General features: G+C 47.0%; 8 protein-coding genes across 14 annotated transcripts; 5 read left to right on the top strand and 3 right to left on the bottom strand.

Moving 5' to 3' along the window:
* Positions 1 to 17: 17 nt before the first annotated feature.
* LOC6550017 (transforming growth factor beta-1-induced transcript 1 protein) lies at positions 18 to 6,693 on the top strand. Of its 2 annotated transcripts, XM_001977447.3 has the most exons (5): positions 22 to 277; positions 827 to 892; positions 4,698 to 4,922; positions 5,951 to 6,184; positions 6,248 to 6,693. In XM_001977447.3, exons 2-5 carry the CDS (start codon positions 890 to 892, stop codon positions 6,323 to 6,325), a joined length of 540 nt encoding a protein of 179 aa, XP_001977483.2. In that variant the 5' UTR covers positions 22 to 277; positions 827 to 889; the 3' UTR covers positions 6,326 to 6,693. The 2 variants fall into 2 exon arrangements, 1 of the variants encoding a protein (XP_001977483.2); XR_003408057.1 differs by lacking the exons at positions 4,698 to 4,922; positions 5,951 to 6,184; positions 6,248 to 6,693 and having other exon boundaries at positions 18 to 309.
* Positions 6,694 to 6,743: 50 nt separating this feature from the next.
* LOC6550016 lies at positions 6,744 to 9,856 on the bottom strand. The gene is made up of 2 exons (XM_001977446.3): positions 9,489 to 9,856; positions 6,744 to 9,425 (listed from the first exon to the last, which is right to left on the bottom strand). The coding sequence occupies exons 1-2, from the start codon at positions 9,561 to 9,563 to the stop codon at positions 6,894 to 6,896; spliced, it is 2,607 nt and encodes an 868-aa protein (XP_001977482.1). The 5' UTR covers positions 9,564 to 9,856; the 3' UTR covers positions 6,744 to 6,893.
* Positions 9,857 to 9,913: 57 nt separating this feature from the next.
* On the bottom strand, positions 9,914 to 24,826 carry LOC6550015 (carboxypeptidase D). 6 transcript variants are annotated; one of them, XM_001977445.3, is made up of 9 exons: positions 24,723 to 24,826; positions 24,303 to 24,438; positions 13,067 to 13,360; positions 12,552 to 12,884; positions 12,303 to 12,490; positions 11,379 to 11,674; positions 11,118 to 11,294; positions 10,962 to 11,054; positions 9,914 to 10,277 (listed from the first exon to the last, which is right to left on the bottom strand). In XM_001977445.3, the coding sequence occupies exons 3-9, from the start codon at positions 13,324 to 13,326 to the stop codon at positions 10,071 to 10,073; spliced, it is 1,554 nt and encodes a 517-aa protein (XP_001977481.1). In that variant the 5' UTR covers positions 13,327 to 13,360; positions 24,303 to 24,438; positions 24,723 to 24,826; the 3' UTR covers positions 9,914 to 10,070. The 6 variants fall into 6 exon arrangements, with proteins under 6 accessions (XP_001977481.1, XP_015011098.1, XP_026837860.1 ...); XM_015155612.2 differs by lacking the exon at positions 24,723 to 24,826 and adding an exon at positions 11,801 to 11,842 and having other exon boundaries at positions 24,303 to 24,706; XM_026982061.1 differs by lacking the exon at positions 9,914 to 10,277 and adding an exon at positions 10,492 to 10,861.
* Positions 14,067 to 15,164, top strand: LOC6550014 (serine protease SP24D). Its single transcript, XM_001977444.3, has 2 exons — positions 14,067 to 14,361; positions 14,591 to 15,164. The coding sequence occupies exons 1-2, from the start codon at positions 14,141 to 14,143 to the stop codon at positions 15,126 to 15,128; spliced, it is 759 nt and encodes a 252-aa protein (XP_001977480.1). The 5' UTR covers positions 14,067 to 14,140; the 3' UTR covers positions 15,129 to 15,164.
* On the bottom strand, positions 15,420 to 17,016 carry LOC6550013 (serine protease SP24D). The gene is made up of 2 exons (XM_001977443.3): positions 16,734 to 17,016; positions 15,420 to 16,484 (listed from the first exon to the last, which is right to left on the bottom strand). The coding sequence occupies exons 1-2, from the start codon at positions 16,958 to 16,960 to the stop codon at positions 15,944 to 15,946; spliced, it is 768 nt and encodes a 255-aa protein (XP_001977479.1). The 5' UTR covers positions 16,961 to 17,016; the 3' UTR covers positions 15,420 to 15,943.
* Positions 17,056 to 18,344, top strand: LOC6550012 (chymotrypsin-1). The gene is made up of 2 exons (XM_001977442.3): positions 17,056 to 17,417; positions 17,632 to 18,344. The coding sequence occupies exons 1-2, from the start codon at positions 17,185 to 17,187 to the stop codon at positions 18,179 to 18,181; spliced, it is 783 nt and encodes a 260-aa protein (XP_001977478.1). The 5' UTR covers positions 17,056 to 17,184; the 3' UTR covers positions 18,182 to 18,344.
* LOC6550011 (trypsin beta) lies at positions 18,560 to 20,232 on the top strand. The gene is made up of 2 exons (XM_001977441.2): positions 18,560 to 19,343; positions 19,618 to 20,232. The coding sequence occupies exons 1-2, from the start codon at positions 19,123 to 19,125 to the stop codon at positions 20,144 to 20,146; spliced, it is 750 nt and encodes a 249-aa protein (XP_001977477.1). The 5' UTR covers positions 18,560 to 19,122; the 3' UTR covers positions 20,147 to 20,232.
* Positions 21,172 to 22,184, top strand: LOC6550010 (serine protease SP24D). The gene is made up of 2 exons (XM_001977440.3): positions 21,172 to 21,434; positions 21,489 to 22,184. Exons 1-2 carry the CDS (start codon positions 21,208 to 21,210, stop codon positions 22,015 to 22,017), a joined length of 756 nt encoding a protein of 251 aa, XP_001977476.1. The 5' UTR covers positions 21,172 to 21,207; the 3' UTR covers positions 22,018 to 22,184.
* Positions 24,827 to 25,320: the final 494 nt, after the last annotated feature.

Below are 25,320 nucleotides of genomic sequence, written 5' to 3'. Positions count from 1 at the left end.
CTCTGCCGCTCCGCAGTCGCTCCTCAGTCCCTCCTCTGCCGCTGCGCTGCCACGCACGCCGACGACCGGCGGTTCAGTTTCAGTTTCTTGGCCGACGTTCGCCGGTTCGGTTCGATTCGATCCGATCCAATCCCAATCCCATCCGATTTATAACGCACTATATAACCAATACGAGTCGCGCTCTTTTTCGACCTTTTTTCGCGTTCTGCCAACGTTTCGCGTGTTTTTATTGCCGCCACTGCCGTTTCTATCCCGGTTCTCAACTGAAATTTGCACGGTATACTACCAAATAAACAAACGGAAAAATAAGTACGCAAAAATGGAGGGGAAACTTTTAATATTTGCTACAATTACTTAAATTGTTCGATGCCGTCTGTTTTTTGTATGTCGAACTTGCCTTTTATTGACAGCTTTTGCCATGGGGGTTACTTTGTTTTGATTCAACGAGGTGCGACTGAGCAGTTTGAGAAAGATGTTTTATTAAAACATGGGTTCGCATTCCGAAACCCCATATAATTGATGCATGCAGTTTATTTTGACAACTACTTGTTTTGCTAATAATTTAAATTAAATAATAATTAAATGAACTAAGTAACTAAAGTGCTTAGCGAGCTTACTGGATTTTTAACTTGTTTAGTAGGTAAAAACGTTAAGTTAACATATGTTTTAAAGGAAAGTAGCAAACATTTTTTTAGTAGGCTGTGCAAATCATGTGTTGTTTTACATTTTTGTTCATGTTTTCCCATTCAGTTAGTGCTTCGCTTTCCCCCGAGCATCAGCTCGCCCAAAACTAATGTCAACTGTATTTTTTCACATTTTTTTTAAGTTTAAATCTCATCGAAAAAGCGCACAAGCAAACGCCAACAAAAACAGCAAAACAGCCAGCAAAATGGTAAGTGAAATAAAATAACCATTTCGGGGAACGAAAAGAGTGGGTTGAGGCTGGGTGCTCCAAATTCAAATCACTTTCCAACCAACTGGTCGCCCAGCTGGCTGGCCCAATCCCAAACCCAAACCCAATCCCAATCCCAAATGCCATAGCCAAAGCCAAAGCCAATTCAAATCCGAATCCCCAATCTGTGGCGTGGGCGTTTTTCAAACAGGTTGGAGATTGCTCATACGCCGCGTTGGCCACCCATTCAGTGTTGTGTGTGTGGTGTGTGTTGTGTGTGCTACGCCTAAGTTTTCCGCTTTCGATTTTCGGCCAAAAGTTTTCAGTTTTCAGCTTTCCATGTGCAAGATTCATGGCACAAATGTGTGAGCGGAATTTTGAAAGTGTCAACTGCCAGCGAAATCAACTAAACCCAACTGAAATTGTCATCCATCTGGCTTTTGGCTACCAAAAAAAAAAAAAACAAACAAAAATACAAATTCACGCACACTCGAATATGGTTGCCTTGCCTTATTAGACTTTATGTTAATTGCCATACTAAAAATGAAAAAAATTATAATGAAATAGTAGTGATTTTCAAGAGTTACCAAGTGTCTGCCAAGTGGGCGTTCCAAGTCGTGTTTTGGAAAATATTTGAGTTTCGAATAGTGTTTATCAGTGGGCGATAGCAAGAGTGTGTATTAAGGGCCTCGCATTCCATACACATATGTACATATGTACCTTATTATATATCTAGCTTGTATACGAGTATACTTAGCGTCCTAAGGTTAAGCTAAGCCCAGAACATCTCGCTTCGGATGATATCATCCCTTGCTTTTTACACTCAAAATATCATCAATTTACAAAGCGATTTATTCGTCGTCCGCTTAATAAAATGAGCCATATAAATCAACCACTTTTGCGAAGCCTGCTTAACCAGAAGGTTTTGAAGAGTCATCACCGCGATCATCGTTATGTTCGCATCACCCAACCATAATGATCGTGATCGGGATAGGGATTGGGATCGGGATCGCAATCGGGAAGGTAGTGATGGTCTGATAAATGAAATTGGTTTATTCACCCGACTAACCACACGGAAATTAATGTTAATGTGAATGTTTGGGCTTGGCACTTTTCTAAGCATAGTTTGACTTGGTTTTGTGATCTTCAAAAAGTTTCTTGAAATGATGAATCACAATGATTTGCTTTTATATTTCAACAACTGGATTGGCTGGCTCAGGTTTTCTGTAGAAACTAGGTCTTCTTTTATAGCACTTAAACAACTCAATTGTTATTATAAATATGCATATTGTTTGGATCTTAGAGCTTTTATCCAAAACTTTCCATTGTCGTTCACATTTGTTTATGTTATTTGAATGGCTGCGGATTTACAACTTCCTATTTGTACTTTGTAACATATTTTAGTGTCTTTTAATGTTTCCATTAGTCTATTCATTCCTTGTGATTTAATAAGCTAAACTTTCTATAAATTGGCTGAATTTATGCCTCGCTTCCTTTTATCTTAAATTATAACATTTAAAATGATATTGTTATAAATTTGTAGCCTTGCGAAGAGTAAAATTTCGAATGTTTTTTGCCATGCATAAGTCTGTGAATAATCCGCTCCATCGATCTTCCGCAAAAGTTTCCCGGCACATAATCGCATTTATATATACAATTTGCCGTATATTACAGAGCCATTTCGGCATTTCACTCACAGTTTAAATGGGATAATGGCCATTACGTATACGCACTGTGCGCCGCACTCTTTTGGGGGATCTTTCGCTCATTGGAGGCGTTTGCTACCAATTATCTGATCCAAGGCAACAGGCCTTATACACACACTGCATGCCCCGCTCCTCGGTGATTGACAACTCTGATTGATGGACGCAGAGCAAACAATAATAACAATCGAGAGCACTTGACGCCACCCCCTCGAAATGCCACCCAAACCTCTGTAAATTTTCACTGCCTGCCATGAATCATGCATTCAATATTTTAATTATCGCCTATGAATAAACAATACACACAATGCCGAAAGAGAGAACTGTAATATTGTTTTCGACTTGTTGCGGTGGCCTCTGATGTATTGTTTTTATTTTTATTTGAATTTTTATTTTCTGTTGTAATTGTTACGTTTATTATTTTCGTTCCGCTCCATCTGCTTGGGCTTTTTGTTTTTGGTGCTTTCAGGGGAAAAATATTGGAATCGCTTGCAATATTGCGGCAATTAACTGATAAGAAATGCAAATCGTCAACAAAAACGTTATGAACGTGAAAATTGCAATTCGAGCTGAACTGAGTAAGCAAAAGATGGGCGGCTGTGGGTTAAATGGCGGGTTAAATGCGGTTGGAATTCGCAATTATGTGGGTTAACGGGCGACTTCGATTCTTGATTAATTCAAGTAAGAGTCATTGAACTTCTTCTGCAAATCACTTTCTATACTACATGTAATGTATACTTGTATTTAAGAAATGAATTCCCATTTATTCAGTGCTAACTTTTTTATATATCTATGCATTTATATTTGTTTGTTTGTTTGTTTGCTGCCCATTAAGCGCTAAACATTTTGCTTCATTTTTGTAGCCTGGCTCTTTGTTGCTTTTTGTATTCTGGCTGTGTGGCCTTTTGTTATTGTTTTCTTTATACAAGCGCGAGAGCTGCTGCCCTTGGCCCCCTAAAAGTGCCCCTCTCTTTCTTCTGGGATAGCCCCCTCTCTTTCCCGTGCGTGTTTGTTTAATTCGATTCTAACTCTAGCGATGATCTAAGTGAGAGGTCGTCTAATGCAGAAAGAAATGCTTGTTGTTGCTACATCTGGCGAACAACTTAAAACTAGCCAAACAAAAAAAAAAAAACGAGCAGACTGGAAAGCCCGAAAGAAATGTGCTAAACGCACATTTGGCCAAATTAAATTTTTGGAAATTACCGCACACTGAAATGTAAATAAAATCGCAATGAAAACATCGCAGGATTGCGATTGGCGGATATTTCACTTTATTCCCATTATTTATGACCGCCTCTTGCTGCATTTTTATGAGCAATCGGTTGCATTTTCTCTTTGGGCATCCATTTAAGTCGTGTAACTTGGCCCACATCCGATTTCTAGCCTGGCTTCTTGGGTGGTTCACCCTTATTTATTCGGAGGTGTTACAACCAATGATAATGGCCCAAACGTGCTGGGCTGGCTCGTTTAATGGCTGGCCATACTTAAAGCTAATAGCTGAGCATGGCCAAAAAACTAGGGAAAAAAAGGGTTGGCTCATTTCAGCAGGTGTTTGCTACCAAAATATAATAAAACTGCATACTTTTGGGGTCCACTCTTTTTAAGGCAAACAAATGGCTTTGGCAATTTTTTTAACGTCTTAAAATTTCACATAAGTGTTATGTTATTATATGTAAGACTTACTGATATTGCTCATTGATATTTATTTATCTAAGCCTTGGATCTTTCAAAACTTTGGTGGCTGCCCACCTGACAACTAAATATTGTATAATATATGTGATTGTTATATTGCTGATGCTCATCGTTTATTGTTGTATTTATATATGAATAATTATTTTGATATTTGTGCCGGGGGTTCTGTGTGCTGAAGCCTTTGGCATTTGGTATTGGGTTACGTAAGTTCGCACCAGCAGCTGTCTCTGCGGTTTTTGAACCCGCTGATGAGCTGAATCTCAGATGAATCGCATTAGCCCGCTCCCAGAAAATTCGCCCAGAATTCTGGTGTATTATGAAATATTTGAAGTACGTGATTTTCATTTGAAATGCGCAAAATAATGGCTTCTATCCAATGTTAATTTCGCTGTTCTCTCTTATTTGCCCAGTCGGAGCCGCTGTCCATCTGTCACAAGTGCAATGAGGTCATCCAGCAGCGCATCATCACCGCTCTGGGCAAGACCTGGCATCCGGAGCACTTCGCCTGCAAGGACTGCCAACGCCCCATCTCCGAGGCCACCTTCAACATCCAGGCGGATGAGCCCGTCTGCTCCGACTGCTTCGTGAAGATCTACTCGGGCACCTGCTTCGGATGCAAGCAGCCCATCCTGGAGGTGAGTAATCAGGAGGCCTATGAACTTCCATGAAATGCTCCAATAATAATATTTTATAGAAACGCGAAATTATATAGCTTTATTGTATGAAGTAGTTCCAATGTGATATCTACATAGCTACTACTTGCCAAAAATAATTTGTCTGACAAATATTATTTGAATTTTTGCACAAGCCAAATTTGTTTCGCACCGGAAATTCGCAACTATGCTGATTAGGAACCGAATGTGCAAATATTTGTGTACTTATCCGTACGTATCCGTATCTTTTTCCTGTAGTATCTCCATAGTTCGCATCGTCTGTTTGCCATAAAATCCGCGGCTTTACGAGCATCGTTGTAATGAATACTGTCAACATTTACCTAGATTCGCTGCGCCATAAAACCACTATTAGTATCTGCTCGTATATGCTTAGTGACGATTTAATTAAGGAAGTGCCTGCGATTGTATTTTTAGACATCTTTCAATTGAGCAGGCAAGAAAGTATCCGTTAATTGCTATTCTTATGTGCCGCGCAGAGCAGCAAACGTTTCGAAACGCATTCCAAATTTCACCTCTGAAACTGAAATTCGAAACTGCATGCAAGCACTTGGAAAGCAATAAAAGTGCAAAGTTCTTAAATACTTTTTAAGCGATTCAGAGGCTTTATGCCAAAAATCCCCGCAAATTGCCGCGTTTGCGGTTTATGATTCCTAAATTCAGTAATCCACACAGTTTTTCACACAGTATTTTAATTCATTTATTTAGAGAGCATTCGCTATTCCCCTTCAGCTGCTCAATTTGGCGCAAGGTCGGGATGAACTCATCGTGGGTGTGTGCGCGATTGATTACGATATAAATGCTTTCATATATGCACATTGTGTGCACCATTGGTTATTAGTTATTGGCCGTGGACTTGGCTGAAACATAGGCTTTTGATAGTAGTAATCATTTAGTCGGAATTTTTCGCATTTAATATGTAAAACGAATGAAATGGCTTACGATTTTAAAGTCACTTGTAGCTAATGGGTTTCCTGTCGCATATATTTCAGCGCACCATCAAGGCCATGGAGCAGTCGTGGCACGAGGATTGCTTCGTGTGCAACGGACCCTGCAAGAAGCCGCTGGTGGGCACCTCCTTCTACGAGCGGGATGGACATCCCTACTGCCGGGCGGACTTCGAACAGCTCTTCGCCGCCCGCTGCGCCGGATGTGGAAATCCGATTACGGAGAACGCGATCGTGGCCCTCAACGCCAAGTGGCATCGGGACTGCTTCCAGTGCAAGGTAGTATCGCCATATCACTGATAAAGCGAGGAGTGCCTAATGGTTATTTATGTGTGATTTCAGAAGTGCCACACACCCATCACGGCCAGTTCCTTTGCCGTGGAGGACAACAAGCCGTTGTGCACGTCCTGCTCCGGTTAGGGAACCGCTATCTATGTATATTATCTATTCTTATGGTATTTGTAGTAATCCAATTTGTTGAGCCAATCGCCGAGGACGCAGCAGCAAGGTCGTGGAAATGAAAACGGAAAATTAGGAAAATTCCAATCCAATTCGGGGTGCAGAAATTTACATTTTGATGGACAGCAACACGGGAAGTGCATTAAATTGCAACGGGGTGGAGATGTTGGTGGGGGGAGGGGCTTGTTAATGCTTCAAATAATTTTATTTCTCTCTCTCATTCGCTATCTCACTCACGCCCACGCCTCCAAGAACACCACCCACTCACCACTTGAAAATTGTCTCGATCGTTTCGTACTGCACAAATAAATGATAAAAATAAATGAAAATTAATAATTGTTGATATCTCTTACAAATAAACAAAATACAAACAATTCGATTGCATTCGCTCAAAGTTTCCGTTTTATTCGCACTACCAAAACACTTAGCAATTTAGCTGTATAGTCTCGCATTTGACCGATAAAAGCAGAACTTGTGAATAATAACAATTTGGAAAATAAACAATTTAGATGATAGCTAGACGGAGGATCTAGTCCTGGTGAACAGCACCTGCCTGAGCGGTCTTTTCAGCCAGAATAACACCCAGCGACCGCATCAGCGGATCAAGCACCTGTTTCACCTGCGAACGGGACACCAGGTGCAAGGCATCTACCAAAACTCGATGCAGTTGCTCCTCCCGCGACGGCGACTTCGAGCTCTGCTGCCGGGCATCCGCGAAAGGGTGACCCCGATATGCCAAAGTGGACAGCTCGCTCTGCGAACTGCTGGTGCCACCATCGGCGGTCATCTGAATCTGGGTTTGCATATCGTCGGCTGCAAGGGATTGCACTTCCAGCTCACCGGGCTGTTCCATCTGCCCATGGGCAGGCTCACCCGGATGCCCCGCAGTGCTAACTACGTTTTGAGTGATCCTCGCACGACGCATCCGCTGCGGTCGCTTCTCCGCCTGCTGGCGCTCCTTGGGCACCAGGCGCGGCTCATAGAGCTTCAGGTCATTCAGGCACATCTTGAGATCGTACCGCTCGTGCGATCGTAGCTTCTCCTGCCTGGGCTGAGTGGGTGCCCTGGGGGGATTTGAGGACTTCTTCTTGCTGTGCTTCGGGACACTCAGGTTACCCTGTGGAACACCCTTCTGATGGCGCCGCATCGCCTCGCGGGCCAACTTGAAGCGCTCCTCCTGCATGTCCTCGATGAAGCTGAGGAATCGGGTGCACCGCTCCTGCAGGCACTCCACCACAGGATCCTGGCGATCCAGCATGCCCTTGTCCAGGCAGCAGTTGGTCATCGTGTAGATCATCTCAATGAGAGCGCTCAGCTTCTGTGGCACCTTCTCGAGGAGGAAGTAGCGCAATTGTCTCTGGTACGTCTGGATGGACTGCTGCATCAGTCCGTAGACACAGACGACCCTCTGGCAGGCCTCGTTGGAGGTGGCACTGTTGAAACTGGCCACCGTGGTGAGGCGCACATCGTCGATCATTCCCTTCAAAGGAAAGAGGAAGTTCCTCGAGAAGCGCACGCAGAACTCGAAGGCGTTGCGCTGGCGCTTCTGCCGCTCCTGGGCACTGCAATTGGGCACCTGGAGGTGGAGCAGACTGGTCTGCAGCTTGTCCAGAGCGTTGATGATCCGCTCTTGGGTCAGGGTGATCTTATTGTAGATGGCCAACTTTTCAAACTTCAGATCCTCCAGGGATTTGCTGTAGAGCACCATGGGCTTGGGTTTGCGCCGTCTGCTCAGCCTTTCGGGTGCGGTTACCACTTCCTTGTGCCCATTGGGTGGATAAGGGGGATTTGGGGGACTTGGTGAGTTCTGCGGCACGGCAGCAACCTCATTTCCGCCTGCCGCTCTCGAGGTGCGCCGTGTCCTTGGATTGGGGGCATTCCTTTGACTTGCCGCGACCATTGCATTAGTCCTGCGAGGCTTACCAATCTTCTGACCACCATCCACCACTGACTGCCTTTGGTTGCCCCGCCTGGTCTGCGGCGCCTTGGGCAGCTCCGATGGTGGCACCTGAGCTTCCTGCTCCTGGGTTCTTAGCACCTCCTCCGACCTCTGCGATGTGTATCTCATGGGCGAGAGACTCTTGAGCAGGCTGAGCCGGTCGGGCCGCCTTTCCAGCTCCACAAAAACGGGCTGGACGGCACTCTCGACCTGACTACTCTTATCCGATTCGCTGGAGTTGTACTTGGGCTTGGGCTCCACATAGCGCATGTAGCCCTGTCGATCCGCATACTCGTGCTCCAGATCGCTGTCCTCGAGGAAGAAGGGCATCACTGGCTCTGGCTCCACTGTGCCATATTGCTCCATGAATTCGTAGGCCGACAGGGAAGTGGCGTTTTGCGCCTGGCAGACATTCACCTTGATCGCCTGCGACGCCATCTCCGACGGCAGGATGTCCGCCCACTTGGGCTGCGGCTTATGATAGTCCTCGAAGGACACTTGACCCATATGGGCCGGCGAACTGTCTCCATCTAGCCACGGTTCCTGCGGCTGAGCTGGCTGTGCCTTTCTCTGCTTCCTCCTCCAAGTCCTTCTGGGGCGCGGAGTGGCATCGGGACTCACTGGGGAGGACTCTCCCATGCTCTGGAGCTCAGCACAGACCTCGCGATGCAGTTCCTCCAATCTTTCGTAGGTGTGGTCCTGCTCCACGACCTTCGTGTAATGCTTCCTTCTCCGGCCCATGGGCATCTGCTTTCTGCGACCCTTGAATTTATGCTTTACAATTCTGGGTGATTCGGAACCACCACAAAGACGAGGAGCCTGTTGGGCTTGGTACTGCAAGTCGTTTAACTCACTACCATCGTACTCATCACACTGCTCATTATCATTATCCTCATTGCAGATGGGCTCGGACTCGAGGGAGAGCTGGGTGACCACGTCCAGATCGCGCGAGGTCACCATGCTGGTCACATCGTGACCCGGACGACGAACCTTGCAGAATCGTGGCATGCTGGACACATTGGATCTGCCCACATCCCGCTGGCGCTTCATTTGGGCCAACTCGGCGCCTCGCATGGCATTATAACGCCTAACCGCATTCGGAATGGATTCCGGTCCAGAGAACTGGGTTGCCAGGTAGTTGGGTCACCATTTGCGTTATATATTAATGTACTATATGCATCTTACCCGGAATTCGAAGTTGCTGCCTCGACCAGCAGATTGGGCATCAAAATGGCTTCCGTACATATCCTGGTAGCTCATGTTCCTTAAGCTTCAGTGACTTCTGTTAAGTGTAGTGTTTTATTTTCCCTTTTCACGGAAATTGCATCTATAACTCAGTGGTTTTCTTGTTTTTGAGGGGATCTTAAAACCGTATTGAATTTTGCTCTGAACGTTTTCCAAAATAAAAAATAATAAGAAAGGTCTGGGATGAGATTTCTCTTGATAGGTTTGGCATGAACGTTCTGATCGACCTAGTTTTCAAAAGTCTCCGGCTTGCACTCAAGCTGAGCCCAAATCCTGACTACTTTTGTCGACCTGCTCCGTTCTGTGGATTGTGAAAATGCCTAGCTGAAATTCCAGCCAATAAAAGATACACCATTCTCTAATTCTCCATTAGAATAGATTGCACTGGTTGAACGCTTTATTCGGGTCTCTCACAATCCCCTTGCTCACAATAAATAGTACGACGAAGGTTCCAACTTAAGTCCTAGGCATGCTTAGAAGTAAACAAAAAATCCTTAATTAAGATCCTCGAGTCCGCGCTCCTCAGCCGAATATGTTGGAGTACAGGCTGTTCAACCCGTTGCTGATGGTCGAGAAGATGCCACTATCGCTGGAGGCGGCGCCCGCGTAGGGCGGCACAGGTGGCCGGTAATGCTGGGGCGCCGGGATCGGGCGGTACAGCCCACCGGGACCCACTCCGCCACCCACCGGCACTGCGCCGGGACCCATGGGCCCAATGCCCTCCAGGCGCTGTGGAGTCAACGAGATGTTATACGTGGGTGCACATAGGTAGTCGGAGGTGTTTCCAGCCACCATTATATTAAACCATTAATAATAAACTTTTACCAGCAAAGCTCTTAATGTTTAAGGGTGTTATTGTATGTCAAGATTAATTAAGCCAATGAGAAACTCGGTTTTTTAAGTAAAAGCTGTAGACAAACGAAAGATAAATTAGGGACATGTGTGTAATCAAAAACTTTAATTTATTCTTTAATCGAACTTTCAAACTAAAAGTGGCAGACCCTTACACTTCTTTAATTTGGAAAGCTAACTTTGAATTGTGGGTTTCAAAAACTTACAAACACTTAAGAACCAAAACTGAATGCTTGAGCTTGGAGTGAAATGTTCAATGGGTTTGTGGGTTAGTTGCGTAGCATTTCCTAGGTCTAAACCAATTAGCTATTATTTACAGGCCGGCCACACGTCGCAAAATGGCAATCGGACTCCAAGAAATCGGAACTCCATTATTCTGGTGACAGCTGCAACTTTCCAGTGACGCGGCGATTCACAGTTGAGGATTTTGTGGAGGTGGATGTGCCCGAAGCCACCAGGTACTGATTAGCGTTAGGAGATGTTAGGGGGATTCAAAACACAGAGGGTTAGCCGGCACCTTGGGTTTTAAGAGCACCCCAATCCACCGAGGGGGATACCTACCTTCGAGGGCTGCAGCGTCACATTCAGCAGCGTGGGATGCTGCTCCACGATCACGAACTCCACCTCGCGCGGAGCAAAGCCCTCGGCGAAAACCTGGCATATGAATGGCATTTTAAGGTATACATGTGATACACAGTGGCCTGGCTTAACACTCACCTCCACTTTGTAGTAGCCCGGCAGTAGTATGCGCCAGAACTCGCCGTACTTGGTGGTCTGGAAACCCACGTCGCGTCCCTTGATCTTGATGGAGGCGCGCTCAATGGGCATGCCCGCCGGGTCGAACACGAATCCCTGGACTCCGCGATGCGCCTCGGCCAGGAATTTGATGAGCGACTTTGTGGAGGAGTTGAAGAGATCGTCGGGTAAGTGATATTGAACTTTTGACCACAGATAACTATATTTAAGTCATGTGCTCACCAGCTGATTATCCTCCCAGTACTTCTTGAGCTCGTAGGCCGGCGGGAACTTGCAGCAGGATATCTCCAGCGTGATCTCCATGCAGCCGTACCACACGTAGTTGTAGTCCTGCATTCCGCCGGTCAGCGGATACCAGGCGGCTCCGTTGGTGATGCCATTCTCAAAGGCCGGCGTCGCCGACTTGCAGGCCACGCCCCTGGACATCTTGGCATGGTTGCGGGCGTAGACCAGGGACAGGTGCTTGAACACGTCGTCGTCGGGCGTCAGCGATGGCGCCGCCGAGTAGGTCTGGAACACTGCGCCCAAAGGACATGTTTGGCGCAACAGGTCGGATCGGAACGGAACGGAACGGAACGGAAAGAGAAGCAAACACGATTAGATGGATCGTTCGGGAGCGGATGTCGCGGATGTCGCGGACTCACTCGCGCACAGGGCGGACGAACGGCAGATCCCTTTGAGCAGCCATATTGGTGGGAGAGTACAGAATCAGCTTTATCAATCGGAACTCGACTGGGAGTCCAAAAGCGAAGGGATATGGCCTCGCAGCACGAAGCTAGGGATGTCCTTGCAGGTCGCAATCAAGTTTTAACAAAGACCACTTAACATTGACCACTTAACGTGGCTGTCGTGTATCTCAGAACGCAAATTATAACTAAATTATATCGCTAAATTCACTAATCATATATTTTATTCGGACAATATTAAGGGACCTTGTAGGTCTCTGTTGATAACATCCATCTGGAATTATCTCGAAGCCGAGTAATGTGCTTCCCGACAAAGTTTCCCATTTCAAGTCAGCTGAGGAACATAGGTAACCAAAAAGCAGACAGACATAACTATATGGTCCTTAAATGGGAATAACTCTCTGCAAGGACATTGGAGTAATGCTAGGATCGGGACGTACATACTACTGGGACTACTTACTGGAGTTCGGCGTGTTGTCGTACGGATAACTGGCCACCAGGGCACCGCCATGCAGGCTTCCACTGAGCACGAACTGGATCTTGGATATCCAATCCTTCACAGAATCCGTTTCCGGCTGGCCGCGCTTGTTGTTCTGCTTGAAGTAGTCGGGGAAATTGCGATTCAGATCGAATCCACGGGCATTATATCTAAGAGGATGATGGCTTGAGTCACAAGTTGCAATCTTGGAAATCTCCGGAAGAGACCCACCTGCCCTGGCCACCATCGCATGTGCCCTCTTTGGAAACAGCATATCCGTCGGGATTCATTGTGGGCAGGATGTGAATCCGTGTGTTGTCCAGCAGCCACTTGACGTACTGATCCGAGCTGTAGCTGGTCACGAAGTACTGGATGAGGTGCAGCAGCATCTCCCGGCCGACGGGCTCGTTTCCGTGGATATTGCCCACGTACTTGACATCCGGCTTGCCCACCATGTGCTCGTATGGCGACGAGCTGACCACCATCACCCACAGATCCCTACCCTGGATGGACTTTCCGATGGAGTACAAGGCAGTGAGATTGGGGTACCTCGCACTGGTGGCTCTGGTTTAAAAGAAGGTGCGCAAAGTTTGGTAAGCGAATTAGTATAAGAAATCTCAATCAACTGCTCAACTTTAAAGATGGTGGAAATGGCCATAAAAATAACCAAATGCAAGTCCAAATTATTATTACAATTACATAGAGTCATAAAGTAAGGATCTCCGATCTCCGGTTAATGGACTCACCTGAGGAACCTCGTGAGCTCCTCGTGGTCGTGGTAGACAAAGTCCAGGTGCTGGGCATCCGGCATGTAGGCCCTGGGCTCCGGCAGTCCCGGTTCCGCGGTCATCTGGTGGTGCTGCACCTGCATGCCATCGCCGGGATTGACCGTCTTGGCGTCGCAGAGGAGCAGATGGAGCACGAGGAGCAGGACGGAGGGCAGCAGGAGCAGCTGCAGCTGCAGCTGCATCTGGTGGCCGGCAGCGAGTGGCGTTCGCAAGATCATGGTCGGTCGGCGGCGAGTCTGCGAATGGTCAAAACTGGCGGTCGGACAGACCATATAATGGGGGCTAGTCTCTGGCGGTGCGAAATGCGGTTCGAAACGAGAGCCAACTGGTTGTGCGGCTGGCCAAATCGAATCGGATCGGATCGCCATGGGTTGGGGCGGGATGGGATGAGATGAGCTTTGCTACGTGCGCGTCGAGATCTGCGATCGTTGGCCCCTGTCGTCGTATCTGTGTGGCATGCCTCAAACGTGTTCGCCCTGGATTATTACCCCCACTCCTGCACCTGGCAGCATCCATCACCCCGCCAGAGTTCGTTGATACATGGCCAAGGAAATGCCCACGTAACCGTCACACAACATCTTAATTTACTGGATCCCAAAATCAAAGAGATTTCATTGCGATTGTGCCATATGAAATAGTGCTAAGCTTAGGATCATTTCACTCAGTTTTACAACTATAAATTTATATATAAACGTAATGTAAACTTTTAATGATTATTATGCCTTAAGTAAGCTTATTTTGCGACAAAAGTTCCATGTATCTCGTATATGATGGACTTATACTTTTGCCATCCCTATCGCGTTCCTAGAAACTGATTCCCGGAGATACCATCGATACGGGGCTCGATCCCGATAGCCCCACAGGCGAGGGCTTGTCTAATCAGGAGGAGTCGCTGTCACCGGATGGCTCTATCTCTCCGGCTGACAGATAAGATACCCAATGACCAGGCCATACCCCCTGTATGGGCAGTGAGCCCTATAAGAACTCACGCCATCGCTGCGAGCCCATCAAAAGTCAAAGAAGCGAAGCGCCATGAAGCTGCCCCTCACCATTGGACTAATCCTTGTGGCCGCCGGAGTTCTGGCCCAGCCGCAGGGCAGGATCGCCGGAGGAGAAGACGCCGTTCCCGGCCAGCTGCCCTACCAGGCGGCCCTCTCCGTCGGCGGGAGCTACAACTGCGGCGCCGTGATCATTGGCCAGCGGCACGCCCTCACCGCCCTCACCTGCGTCTGCTCCGATGGCAAGGACACCCCGTAAGTGCACGGATGATTCACGGCAGACTTGCGGACTCTTAAATGTTGCTAGGATCAGTAAGGTTTTCTTCCCAGACCCAGATGGGACTGCAAAAACATGGATAAATTGACTTTCCAAACATTTGAAGCATGTAGAAAATATTTGTTCAAGGGCGAAGTTAAATTAAATTTAGTCCTTCTCCCAAGGATTAATAAGCCTCCTATTAAATAACAATTCTCCCCATTTCAGATGGCCTGCTGTCCTGTTCGCCGTGACCGTGGGATCGGTGGATCTCTACAACGGAGGCAAGCAGATTCGCGTGGGGGAGATAACCATCAACCCGAACTACAGCAGCCTGAAGACCGGAATCGCCCTGCTCCGTCTGCAGGAGGAGATTGCATTCAGCGAGACAGTAGCTGCCATTCCGCTGGCCCAGGACGTTCCGCCCCTGGGCGCCCAGGTGGAGGTCTCCGGCTGGGGCCGCACCACCGAGTCCGAGGTGAACATGCACCGCACCCTGCAAATCGGAGCCGCCGAGGTGATGGCTCCACGCGAATGCGTCCTGGCCAAGCGCGATGTGCTGCTGGCCACCGACGACCAGGTGCTGTGTCTGGGCCACGAACGTCGTCACGGAATCTGCAGTGGGGATATTGGAGGCCCGGCCGTCTACCAGGGCCAGCTGGTGGGTCTGGGCGCCCAGATCGTCGGCGAGTGCGGAGGAATGCTTCCCGAACGATTCGTTAGCATCGCGGCCAACTTCGATTGGATCCAGCAGCAGTTGCAATAAACTAATTTCGATGGCAAAAGCATTACAAAACCTTAATTTTTCTTGTTTTCAAGGGTGCTTTAAAGTTAATCAATATTATTAAAAATATAAATAGAATAGATATTCTGATTTTATGTTTAAAAGATGTTTGTAAAATAAATACATCTATAGGTACTTGCTTTTGGGAATTTTTTCACCTATTATTTTTGTCCATCTTAGTTTGTCAATCAACTTTCCAAGTAGTTACAATCAAACAAATATCGATAGCAAATAAATGTTGCTATTACTATTTTAAGCAATTCGAAATCAGAATTTCGTGGCATACTTATAGGAGCTTTATTAGAAATCTTTTAAAACGTTTATCGTTTTATGAACGATTAGGTCGTAAATTATTGCCTGGATTCAATGATTGCTGAGTCAGGTATAAATATATAACACCATAAGCCAAAATGCTGATAGCAATTAAGGTTTGTAATATTTTGTACAGAATTACTTTATATCAGAGAAAGCAAAACCTCCTTTATCTTAAACGCACTCAAGAAAAAGTGTTGTAATAGGAAAGATTGTCGAGTGTAAATCAAAACCGGAAATCACTACTTTACCTGACCACTTTGGGTACAAATATATACAAAATCTGGTTCAGTTGTATTTTTTGACAGAGGTATAAAACTGAGGTTTGGTAAACTTAAACTTCCCAGTAAACTTAGTACGAAACAAAAAAACTATTTTAAGTGGGTCATGAAAGTTAAAATAAGTGTTAAAATATGATGTATTCATATGCCATTATCACTATCATGCCCGCACCCACATAATCCCCATCTACCGCTCGGTTTTATTTAAACGGCGTTTGCGTTGATCCACTCCAGATGCTGGGTCACATCCACGTAGCCGTCGGGCTGCTCGGTACCACATCCGCTCACGAAGAAGGCGGCAATGCCCACCAATTGGTTGTTGGCAGACGCAGGAGCTCCGGCATCACCGGAACAGAGTCCGGCGAAGTCATCGGCCACCGGGGACAAGCAGAGCAGATAATCCACCTCCAGGAACAGCTCCTTCTGGCAATCGGCCTCACTCAGGCTCTGCCTGGTGGCCACCTGAAGGGCATGACTGAGCGAACCGTCCATCTGGCTGGATCCCCAGCCGGAGAAGGTGATCTGGGATCCCGCCGCTGGTCGCGCGGTGGCCAACTCAATGGGTTTCGTGTTCGCATTCAGGACCACCGGCGAGTGCAGCTCCAGCAGGGCCAAGTCATTAGAGCCAACTGCGTCCGAGCTGGAGTAGTTCTGGTGGATTATGATATTGGACAGGGGCACCAGTTGACCACCAGCCAGACGCTGTATGCTGCCCACTCGCACGTCGTAGGAAGGAACTGGGTAGCTACATGGAGGAATTGGGAAGTGTATACTGTTTCACAGGGCTATTCTACACAGTGAAAAAGCTTATGAACTTTGCTTGGCTCTACAGCTCAACTAACTCAACTTTGGCTTATTTTTCAACTTTTAAAGAAATGATTATAAATTCACTTCAGTCTTAAATCAAATAATTTGTTGAGCACTAAACAATTCGCTTTGAATAGAAACAACTAAGTTCATATAAGCTTCTTCGCTCCGTGTACAAACCATCTACCTCTGCTGTCCGCCGCCCAAACTGACGCAATGAGCAGCGGTGAGAATCCACTTTTCGCGGATCAGAGCTCCTCCGCACACATGGACGCCATTCCGCCGCAGGGAGATGCTGTGTGGCTGGGAGCCCACCTCCGCCGGAAGCCGACTGGATTGGACCTCGCCCAAGGTCGCGATGGCCAGGAGGAGGAGGAGGAGTGGAAGATGAGAGTATGACGGAACCGAACTCATGGCTTGTGGGATCTCAACTGAAAGGTGCTCCTGCCGGCCGGCGGGCCTTTATAGAACAGCCCGTTTACGACCATGGGTTAAGCAATCTAATCGCCCACGTTTGTTACCCCCATAAATTCAAGTCGCTCTCCTTATCGGTATAGAATTCCCATCGATTAGATCGCCGAGTGGCGGTGACCATCGATCGTTGGGTGGTGTGGCCATTCAGTTGACAATCCATCGCCATGGCTGATCCACGCATTACTCTGGGCCTCGGTCTGCTAATCTTTGGCCTGATCCTCACCACGGAGGCCTCGCCCCAAGGCCGCATTCTCGGCGGCGAGGACGTCGCCCAGGGCGAGTACCCCTGGTCCGCATCCGTGAGATACAACAAGGCGCACGTCTGCTCCGGCACCATCATCTCCATTAGCCACATCTTGACCGCCGCCCACTGTGTGTCCAGCGTGGGCACCACCCCGTGAGTTCTAACCACACTTGGGAAACTATAGCTTGGGTTTGCTCAGTATTTTATAAGTTCACTATGAAACTGTTTCATTTGGTTGCTAAACTTCCACCATAAATAGCTCTGAAGTATTACTTATTTATATACGGGTTTCTGATTTTTGTTCATATTATTATTTTACTTTTTATTCATCTACGACTTCTAATCCCTGTTTCTTGCGATTCTCCAGAGTGGAGGCCAGCACCTTGGCCGTCCGAGTGGGCACCATTAACCAGTACGCCGGCGGCATCATCGTGAATGTGAAGAAAGTGGTCATCCAGCCGTCGTACGGAAACTTCCTGCACGACATCGCCATTCTGGAGCTGGACGAGAGCCTGCTCTTCAACACTCGCGTTGCAGCCATCGCACTGCCCCCCAAAGTGGAGGAGTCGGAAGATGTGGACGCAGAGCTGCCCAACGGAACTCCAGTCTATGTGGCTGGATGGGGTGAGCTTTCGAATGGAACCGCCTCCTACAAGCAGCAGAAGGCCAACTTCAACACGCTGAGCCGATCTCTGTGCGAATGGGAAGCCGGATACGGCTACGCATCCGTGGTGTGCCTCTCCAGAGCCGAGGGCGAGGGCATCTGTCGTGGCGATGCCGGAGCGCCCGTCATCGATGAGAAGAATGTGCTCCGCGGCGTGACCAGCTTCCAGTTCGGACCCTGCGCCAGCAAGTATCCCGATGTGGCCACCCGCGTCTCCTACTACCTATCCTGGATCGAGGCCAACACCCAGTAAACTTCTGGTTCGCCAAGGATTGCACTTTATTTTTTTATACATTTTTTTCATGTGCATAAAGTGTGTTACCGCCTCTAAAAAAACCTGAAATTGTGTTTCTAAATTTTTATGGTTGCAAACTATATGGAACTTAGTGCTGGTCATAAAACTCCTATCTATAGAACAGTGTTTAATTGGAGCCGATCAAAGGTTCTTCAGTTACCAGGAAACCACCTTGAACACTTTTATACCCAATGGGCTATTTAACAGAGTTCGCAACTATTTGCATTATAGTTTATAGGCCCATATATTACAGAACAGAAAATTGAGATAGAGATCTTAGGAAAACCCCGTAGCCGTTAGCTTGGTCAATCTTCAATGACCAGGCCAAATCTTTATAATCCAGATTTGTTATCGCCGAGCTTAAGATGTTAATCAAGGGTAATTCCTACTATGCGAACTATATCATCTGCTTAGATTCAAGGCGATTTTATTTAAATTACTTAAATTACTAAATGAATTAATGAATTACTAAACATAGGATAACTGAAAAGTTCCATGTTTTCCATCCCTGATTTTTGATAATTCTGGAACCTCTGGCCCGCCTTTTTAGCTTCCCTGAGTCATCACTTACTCATCTTTATCTACTGTAGATGGTGTTGTATTGCCATGGACATGACAATTTGGTTCGTTTGGACTTCCCTCCTCCGCCCTGTACAATTTTCTATTTATGTGCCAATTTAGCGGCGAAATAACAAGTAACAATAGTCTATAGTCTATAGCGGCATAAAGCTGCCAATGGCGGCGATAAGATTAGATTTTCTCTGATGCCCAAGCCGAAGATAAGGATTGGTCAAGTTAGATGGAGCTAGTCACCTAAATTCCCACCGCTGGCATTGCGCATTTTCATTCCAACCGCCGTCGGCAGCAGAACCACCAAGAAACAAGAATACATCCACAAAATGATGCAGCAGAGACTACTCATTTTGGGTCTGATCGGATTGACACTGGTGGGCATGTGCCACGCCCAGGGGCGCATCATGGGCGGGGCGGAAGCGGACCCCACAGCCACGCCCTTCGCCGCCTCCTTGCGGGTGGACAACGCCCACGCGTGCGGCGGATGCATTCTTTCCCCGACCAAGATCCTGACCACCGCCCACTGCGTCCATCGCGATGGAAAGCTGTGAGTACCATACCCATCTACTAATCTATTATTATTTAGACTATATTTACTATATTGTGCTTACTTTTATCAAAAACAAGTCGTCTTCAAACAGAAGAAGTACCAAATATGTTCTTTGGGGGTGTACAACTAGGCGAATGAGTAATCTTTTTAGATGGACCTTGGCTTTAATTATTGTAGGGGAATTGATGAATCCAGACTACAATAGAGTTCAATGCACAAGTCTTGACCAATAATCCAGCTTATTTTATTATTTTAATAAAATTCAAAACAGAATCGATGCCAGTCGTCTGTCGTGCCGCGTGGGCAGTACCAATCAGTACGCCGGTGGCAAGATCGTGTTCGTGGAGTCGGTGGCAGTGCATCCGGACTACTATAACCTGGACAACAACCTGGCCGTGATCACGCTGAGCTCCGCGCTGAGCTACACCGAACGGATCAGTGCCATCCCGGTGGCCGCCAGTGGGGAGGCGCTGCCCGCCGAGGGGTCGGAGGTGAACGTGGCCGGCTGGGGTCGCACCAGCGACGGCACCACCTCGTACAAGATCCGTGAGACGTCGCTCCAGGTGGCCTCGGAAGCGGCCTGCCTGGATGCGTACAGTAATCACGGCGAGCAGAGCTTCTGCCTGGCCCACGAACTGAAGGAGGGCACCTGCCACGGAGATGGAGGCAGTGGCGCCGTCTACGGCGATAAGTTGATCGGGGTGACGAACTTTGTGGTGGGCGCCTGCGGCTCCCGCTACCCGGATGTGTTTGTGCGGCTCTCCAGCTACTCGGATTGGATCCAGGAGCAGATCGCCTAGGTCGCACCTCCCCGTTTTCCTTACAAGCTATCAAAATAATAAATACATCCCAAACTGAACGCGGGCCTTTCCCCTGATGGCAATGACTCAATAGATTGGTTTTGATAAGGATAAGGATCGGCGATTGCCACTGGACACTGGTTAGCGTAATAATCACTAACTAAGCACCGCCGTCTTGCGTGTGGAATGCTTATTTATTTATGACCTCAATGGCATGGCTTTTATTGCCCAGAACTCGAGACGTCGATAAAGCTCTCGGTTTTTAGGGTCACTTTAGGCAGGATGGTAAAGTTTACGTAAGTTGAGCCTTGAATTCATTATGTAAGGAATCTGTAAGACTTTCCAAGCTCTCCTAAGCTAATTAATATTGGCTGAAATCTGCTCACATCACATGTTGCACAATCCCATATGAATGCCTTACTTTCTTACTTCTCCACTTAATTCTGGTTGTAATTAGAAGGGCTTCCAAAAGGGCAAAGGGCAAACAAAATGGGGAAGGGTTCTCATCAAATTCGAGTAAAGCTGATGGCCGTTCAGCTGCTTTTGGCAAGAAAAAAGAGGTCCCTTTCCAGAAATATATATATTTTTTAATTCCTAAACATCACTTGGCAACCAAATATCCAAATATTTTCAATAAGAAATCACTGAATCCCAATTTGGAAAAAATTCCATATTTGCAAAGATACCTCTCATTATAAATAACGAGCCAAAACCAACGGACACTTTTGACAATACACAGTAGACACTTTTAAAATGCACGCACAGCACATTCACTGTGCCAAACTGAAGATCTACATTTCGAAATCTTCAGAAAGACCAAGTTGCGTAAATTTTTGCCCAACTTTCGCCCCCAAACTCTTGTCGTCGTAATTAGAGGGGCTTCATTTGCAAACGAAATAAGGGAACCAAACTAAATTAGGCTGCAGCTCGATAGCGCCATTGACTTTGACATTTTAAGGAACTAATGATGATGAGGGTCTTAAATTTGGGTGATATGTGTATATATAGCCAGTGCAATCTTGCAGTGAGCACTACTTTTCAGATAGCTAGCCCAACCAGTCATGCTACCATTCTGGACTTTGCTACTAGTCCTGTGTTGTGCCGGAGTCCTGGGACAAAACGACTCCGATGTGGAGCCCCGCATTGTGGGCGGCACCAAGGCGCAGGAGGGTCAGTTTCCGCACCAGATCTCACTTCGCCGACGTGGAAGTCACACCTGTGGTGGCTCCATCATTACAAAGGACTACGTTGTCACCGCGGCACATTGCGTCAAGCAAGGGAACAATGTGTAGGTATTGAATCCTCAGAAACGCACGACTTTTAATCGATTGTCTGCCCGCAGCGCTCCAGCTAACCAGCTGGAGATTCAGGCGGGCAGCCTGCTCCTTTCCAGCGGAGGAGTTCGCGTTCCAGTGGCCACCGTTACCGTGCATCCCAATTACAAGGGCATTGGCCACGACGTGGCCGTGCTGCGTCTACGCAATTCTCTAAGCTTCAACTCCAAGATAGCCGCCATCGAACTGGCCACCAAAGATCCGCCCAGCGATGCCACCGTGGACATCTCCGGCTGGGGCGCCATCTCCCAGCGCGGACCGCTCTCCAACTCCCTGCTGTACGTGCAGGTGAAGGCGCTGTCCCGGGAATCTTGCCAGAAGTCGTACTTCCGCCAGCTGCCGGAGACCACGATGTGCCTGCTGCATCCCAAGAATAAGGGTGCCTGCTACGGGGATTCCGGCGGTCCGGCCACCTACCAGGGCAAACTGGTCGGCTTGGCCAGTTTCGTGATCGGTGGCTGTGGACGTGCTGCGCCCGATGGCTACGAAAGGGTCTCCGCACTGAGGTCTTGGATCGCCGAGAAGGCCAGCTTGTAAATGGTTTGTATGTATCCCAACTATATTTTTTTTTCACATTCATTTTGCAACGTAGCAGAAATCAATGTTGTAAAAGTGACTTAAATTATATTAAATATTATCAGCACAGCAAGCATTTCTGGTATTTCTTTCCTTCAAAATCAAGTGATAATGTTTTTCCTTTCAAGTTAAATTAAAAACAAGAAGGATGTTTCCATTTATAGGTTGGTAAAGTTTCATATGCATATAATATATACTGTATATTGCAATATTGCCAACTTCAAAGTGGCTCACCCCATTTTAAAATATGATCATCATTTGTAAAACAAAGCTGTTACTTTGAAATCATTTTGGGAGGTAGTTGATCTAATGAGGAGTCCCCATTCTCCCCCTTTTTTTTGGGTCATCTCTACATGACTCATTTGCGAGCCAGCGGATTGTGACCGCTTTTTAGAACCCGCTCGGTGGATTGGTAACTTGGTGGCTTCCCTTTCTGGCCGCTTGGCCATTTATCAGAGCGCAACTTTTATACGCTTTTCCCGCAATTCCCCGCATTTCCCCGCCGGCCAGTGAAAGTGAAAATGGAGCCCAACTCTTTCTATTATTGCTCGGTAATTTTCCGCTCTTTTGTCAGTTTTTGGTTTTCAGTTTTCAGCTTGCTGCCTTTTTCCAGGCACTCGGCGTTTAATGACTTTGTTTTGCTTTTCATTTAACTGGTCTTGCACTTTTTATTTATTTTTCAGTTTCCACAGTTTCAATTTTCCACTGTCTCTTTGTTTTCCTTCGCTCTCGTTTGGGGCGCAATTATCGGATCGCTGGGGATCGTGGCATGCCTCCATGGGTTTTGGTACCACAAAGTGTTGCCCCTGCCCCAGGTAAACTGGCACGATTTGTTCAGTTTGTCCACCCATCAATCCGTCCATCAATCCGTCAGTCACTGCGACGATCGAAATGCAATTCACGGACAAAGTCATCGAACTTTTTGGAGTTGAGGAACTCCGTGATCTACGATCTCCATTGGGATTCAAGGGATTGGCTCTCAAATACGTGAATATTTAATGCTCATTCGTGGTTATTTGGCTTGGCGTTAAGGCGACAGTAAGCAGTAAACAGTAAAGTTTAAGGATATTAAATTGTATCAAAGCTAATTTATTTCCCCAAAGTAGAACAGTCTGGTTTTGCAATTACACCTAGAGTTTTCTCAGTGTGGCTGAAACCTGATAAGAAATCGCCGAGTTTATCATCTCCTGCCCGCCGGAGTGACTCAATTTCACCCGGTCCACTTTGGTGCCAGTTCCAAGAAGCCATCCACTCCGCATTGCCCACTTGCACTGGCCAGTTCCAATCCACTGGGGACTCGAGAGAAACACTCAAAAGTCGAGACATGTCGCGGCGGCAAACAAATTTCTTCTTATTTTGGGCTTCAATTTTGATTAGCATGGAAAGTCAGTGTAAGTGGCTTTTAATGGTCACAGCGATGGCAAAGCCGATCGGCGGGTTAATGGTAACGGGTTTGCCCGAATCCGGGCGTGGAGAAACACTCTTGACTCTTTAGAGTCCGCAGACTGGAAACTGAAGACACAAGACAGAAGACCGAAGACTGAAGACTGAAGACTGAAGACTGGGGATTGAAGACTTGCTAGTGAGGAGTGGGGTGGGGTGGGGGCAGTGGAGCAGGCCAGTTAACCCACTAACCTTGTTAGCTAAAAAGTGGGCAGCCACTGGTTAAAGGCGCTCACCGCCACTGTCAAGTTCAATGCTAAATGCCTGCCAAAAGGGGGAGCACACACATGGCCAAGCAAATAGTTGCAGCCCAATTTAAAATGCAAATGAAATATAAAACTCCATTCCTGTTGACCTAAGTATTGCAGCGGTAATCCATATGACATTTTAATGACCAGTATCCCTGGTATCCCTGAGTACGAGTATGTGGTACCTCACTCTAACGTCATGCCCTCTGCTGTGCGAGAAAAGGAGGCGGGGAGGCCAGAGGGCGTGGCGGTACCTGAGGTCATGCGATGGCCTTCGAAGGAGGCGACATGCGCAGTGGGTTAGTGAGCCATTTTGGGTGGATTGTGGGGCAGGTGGAGTGGGGTTTTATATAACAACAACGCTAGTGCAGGCCCGCCGAAACTCGCCTGCAATGTGACCTTCGCCTTGGCAGTGGCAGCAAGGCCGCGCCTGCACCACCCCCAGCCCAGGTCCACCCAATCCACCCAATCGTCCCGAGGCCGTAGGCCGTAGGCCTGGCCTTGATCTTAAACTTTCCCACGAGAAACAGACGGTATTCGGTATTCGGTATTCACCTGATTTCTTGCTGCTGCCTTTGGATTTCCAGTTTTCTGCTCGACAGCAATTTCTATTATTATTCTTGCAGCTGCTGTTGTTGTTGTGCTTGTTGTACTTGTTGTGGCTGTGGTTGTTGTTCTTCGCACCTTTTTTCTGCAACGGGAAATTTGCATAAAATATTCAATCAACTTTCATTGTTCCAGGCGTCTGCCTTTGCCGGGCTTCAATTTCGAGCACATAAAAAAATACAAACAAACAGAAAGCAAAACAAATTCTCCCGTTTTTTTTTTCTTTTTTTGGTAGTTTCACTTTGCGCCTACACCGACTGAACAAATTAGCACTGAAAAATTGTTGAAACAAAAATGCCGCGAGGTTGACAAATCAAAGGAAGATTTACGCGTTTCAATGGACTCTTCTCTTCATTTAATGCAGCTTACACTTTCCCAAAAAACCAGAATGAAATCGGAGAGAGAGCTAGTTTTCAAAACGCGTCCGATTGCCAGCGCCGTTAAAGTTCGACTGAGTTTGTGGCGCTTTGTTCGTGTGCTGCGGAGGCCAGAAATCAGATTTCCAGCCGCCCGTGCTGCGACCTCCAATCGAGCTAAAATAAGCAAGGTTTCAGTCGGAAAAGCTTTTCAAGCCAATAAACTAGTAATGTTACTTATTAAAATATATTTTTTATAATTTTTGTCGCTAGTTTTGGAATTTTACAAGCAAATTTCCTGAAGAGCCTTTTTAAATGAAGGTTTTCGATGCATTTTGCTTTTGCCAGCCTGCAAATTTTGAGCACGCGCCGCAGTTTTACAGGGGGCAGCTTCCGTCAGTGCGCACGTCGGGCAAGGCATAGTTTTCTTATTCAGTATTTTTTAAGTATATTGCAAACTGCACTGCAGTTTCTCTGTTCGCATTGGTTCGTAACAAACTCTCTGTTTTCCTAATTATATTCGCTCTACAGTGCAATTTGCTTATAAAATAGCTTAAAAACTGGCTAATTCATATTTTTATGCCCTTAGACACATACATAGCTATGCTTTA

The sequence above is a fragment of the Drosophila erecta genome, unplaced genomic scaffold (genome assembly GCF_003286155.1).
Source record: "Drosophila erecta strain 14021-0224.00,06,07 unplaced genomic scaffold, DereRS2 tig00000126-arrow-pilon, whole genome shotgun sequence".
Lineage (NCBI taxonomy): Eukaryota > Metazoa > Arthropoda > Insecta > Diptera > Drosophilidae > Drosophila > Drosophila erecta.
This window is presented reverse-complemented; position numbering and strand designations above follow the sequence as displayed.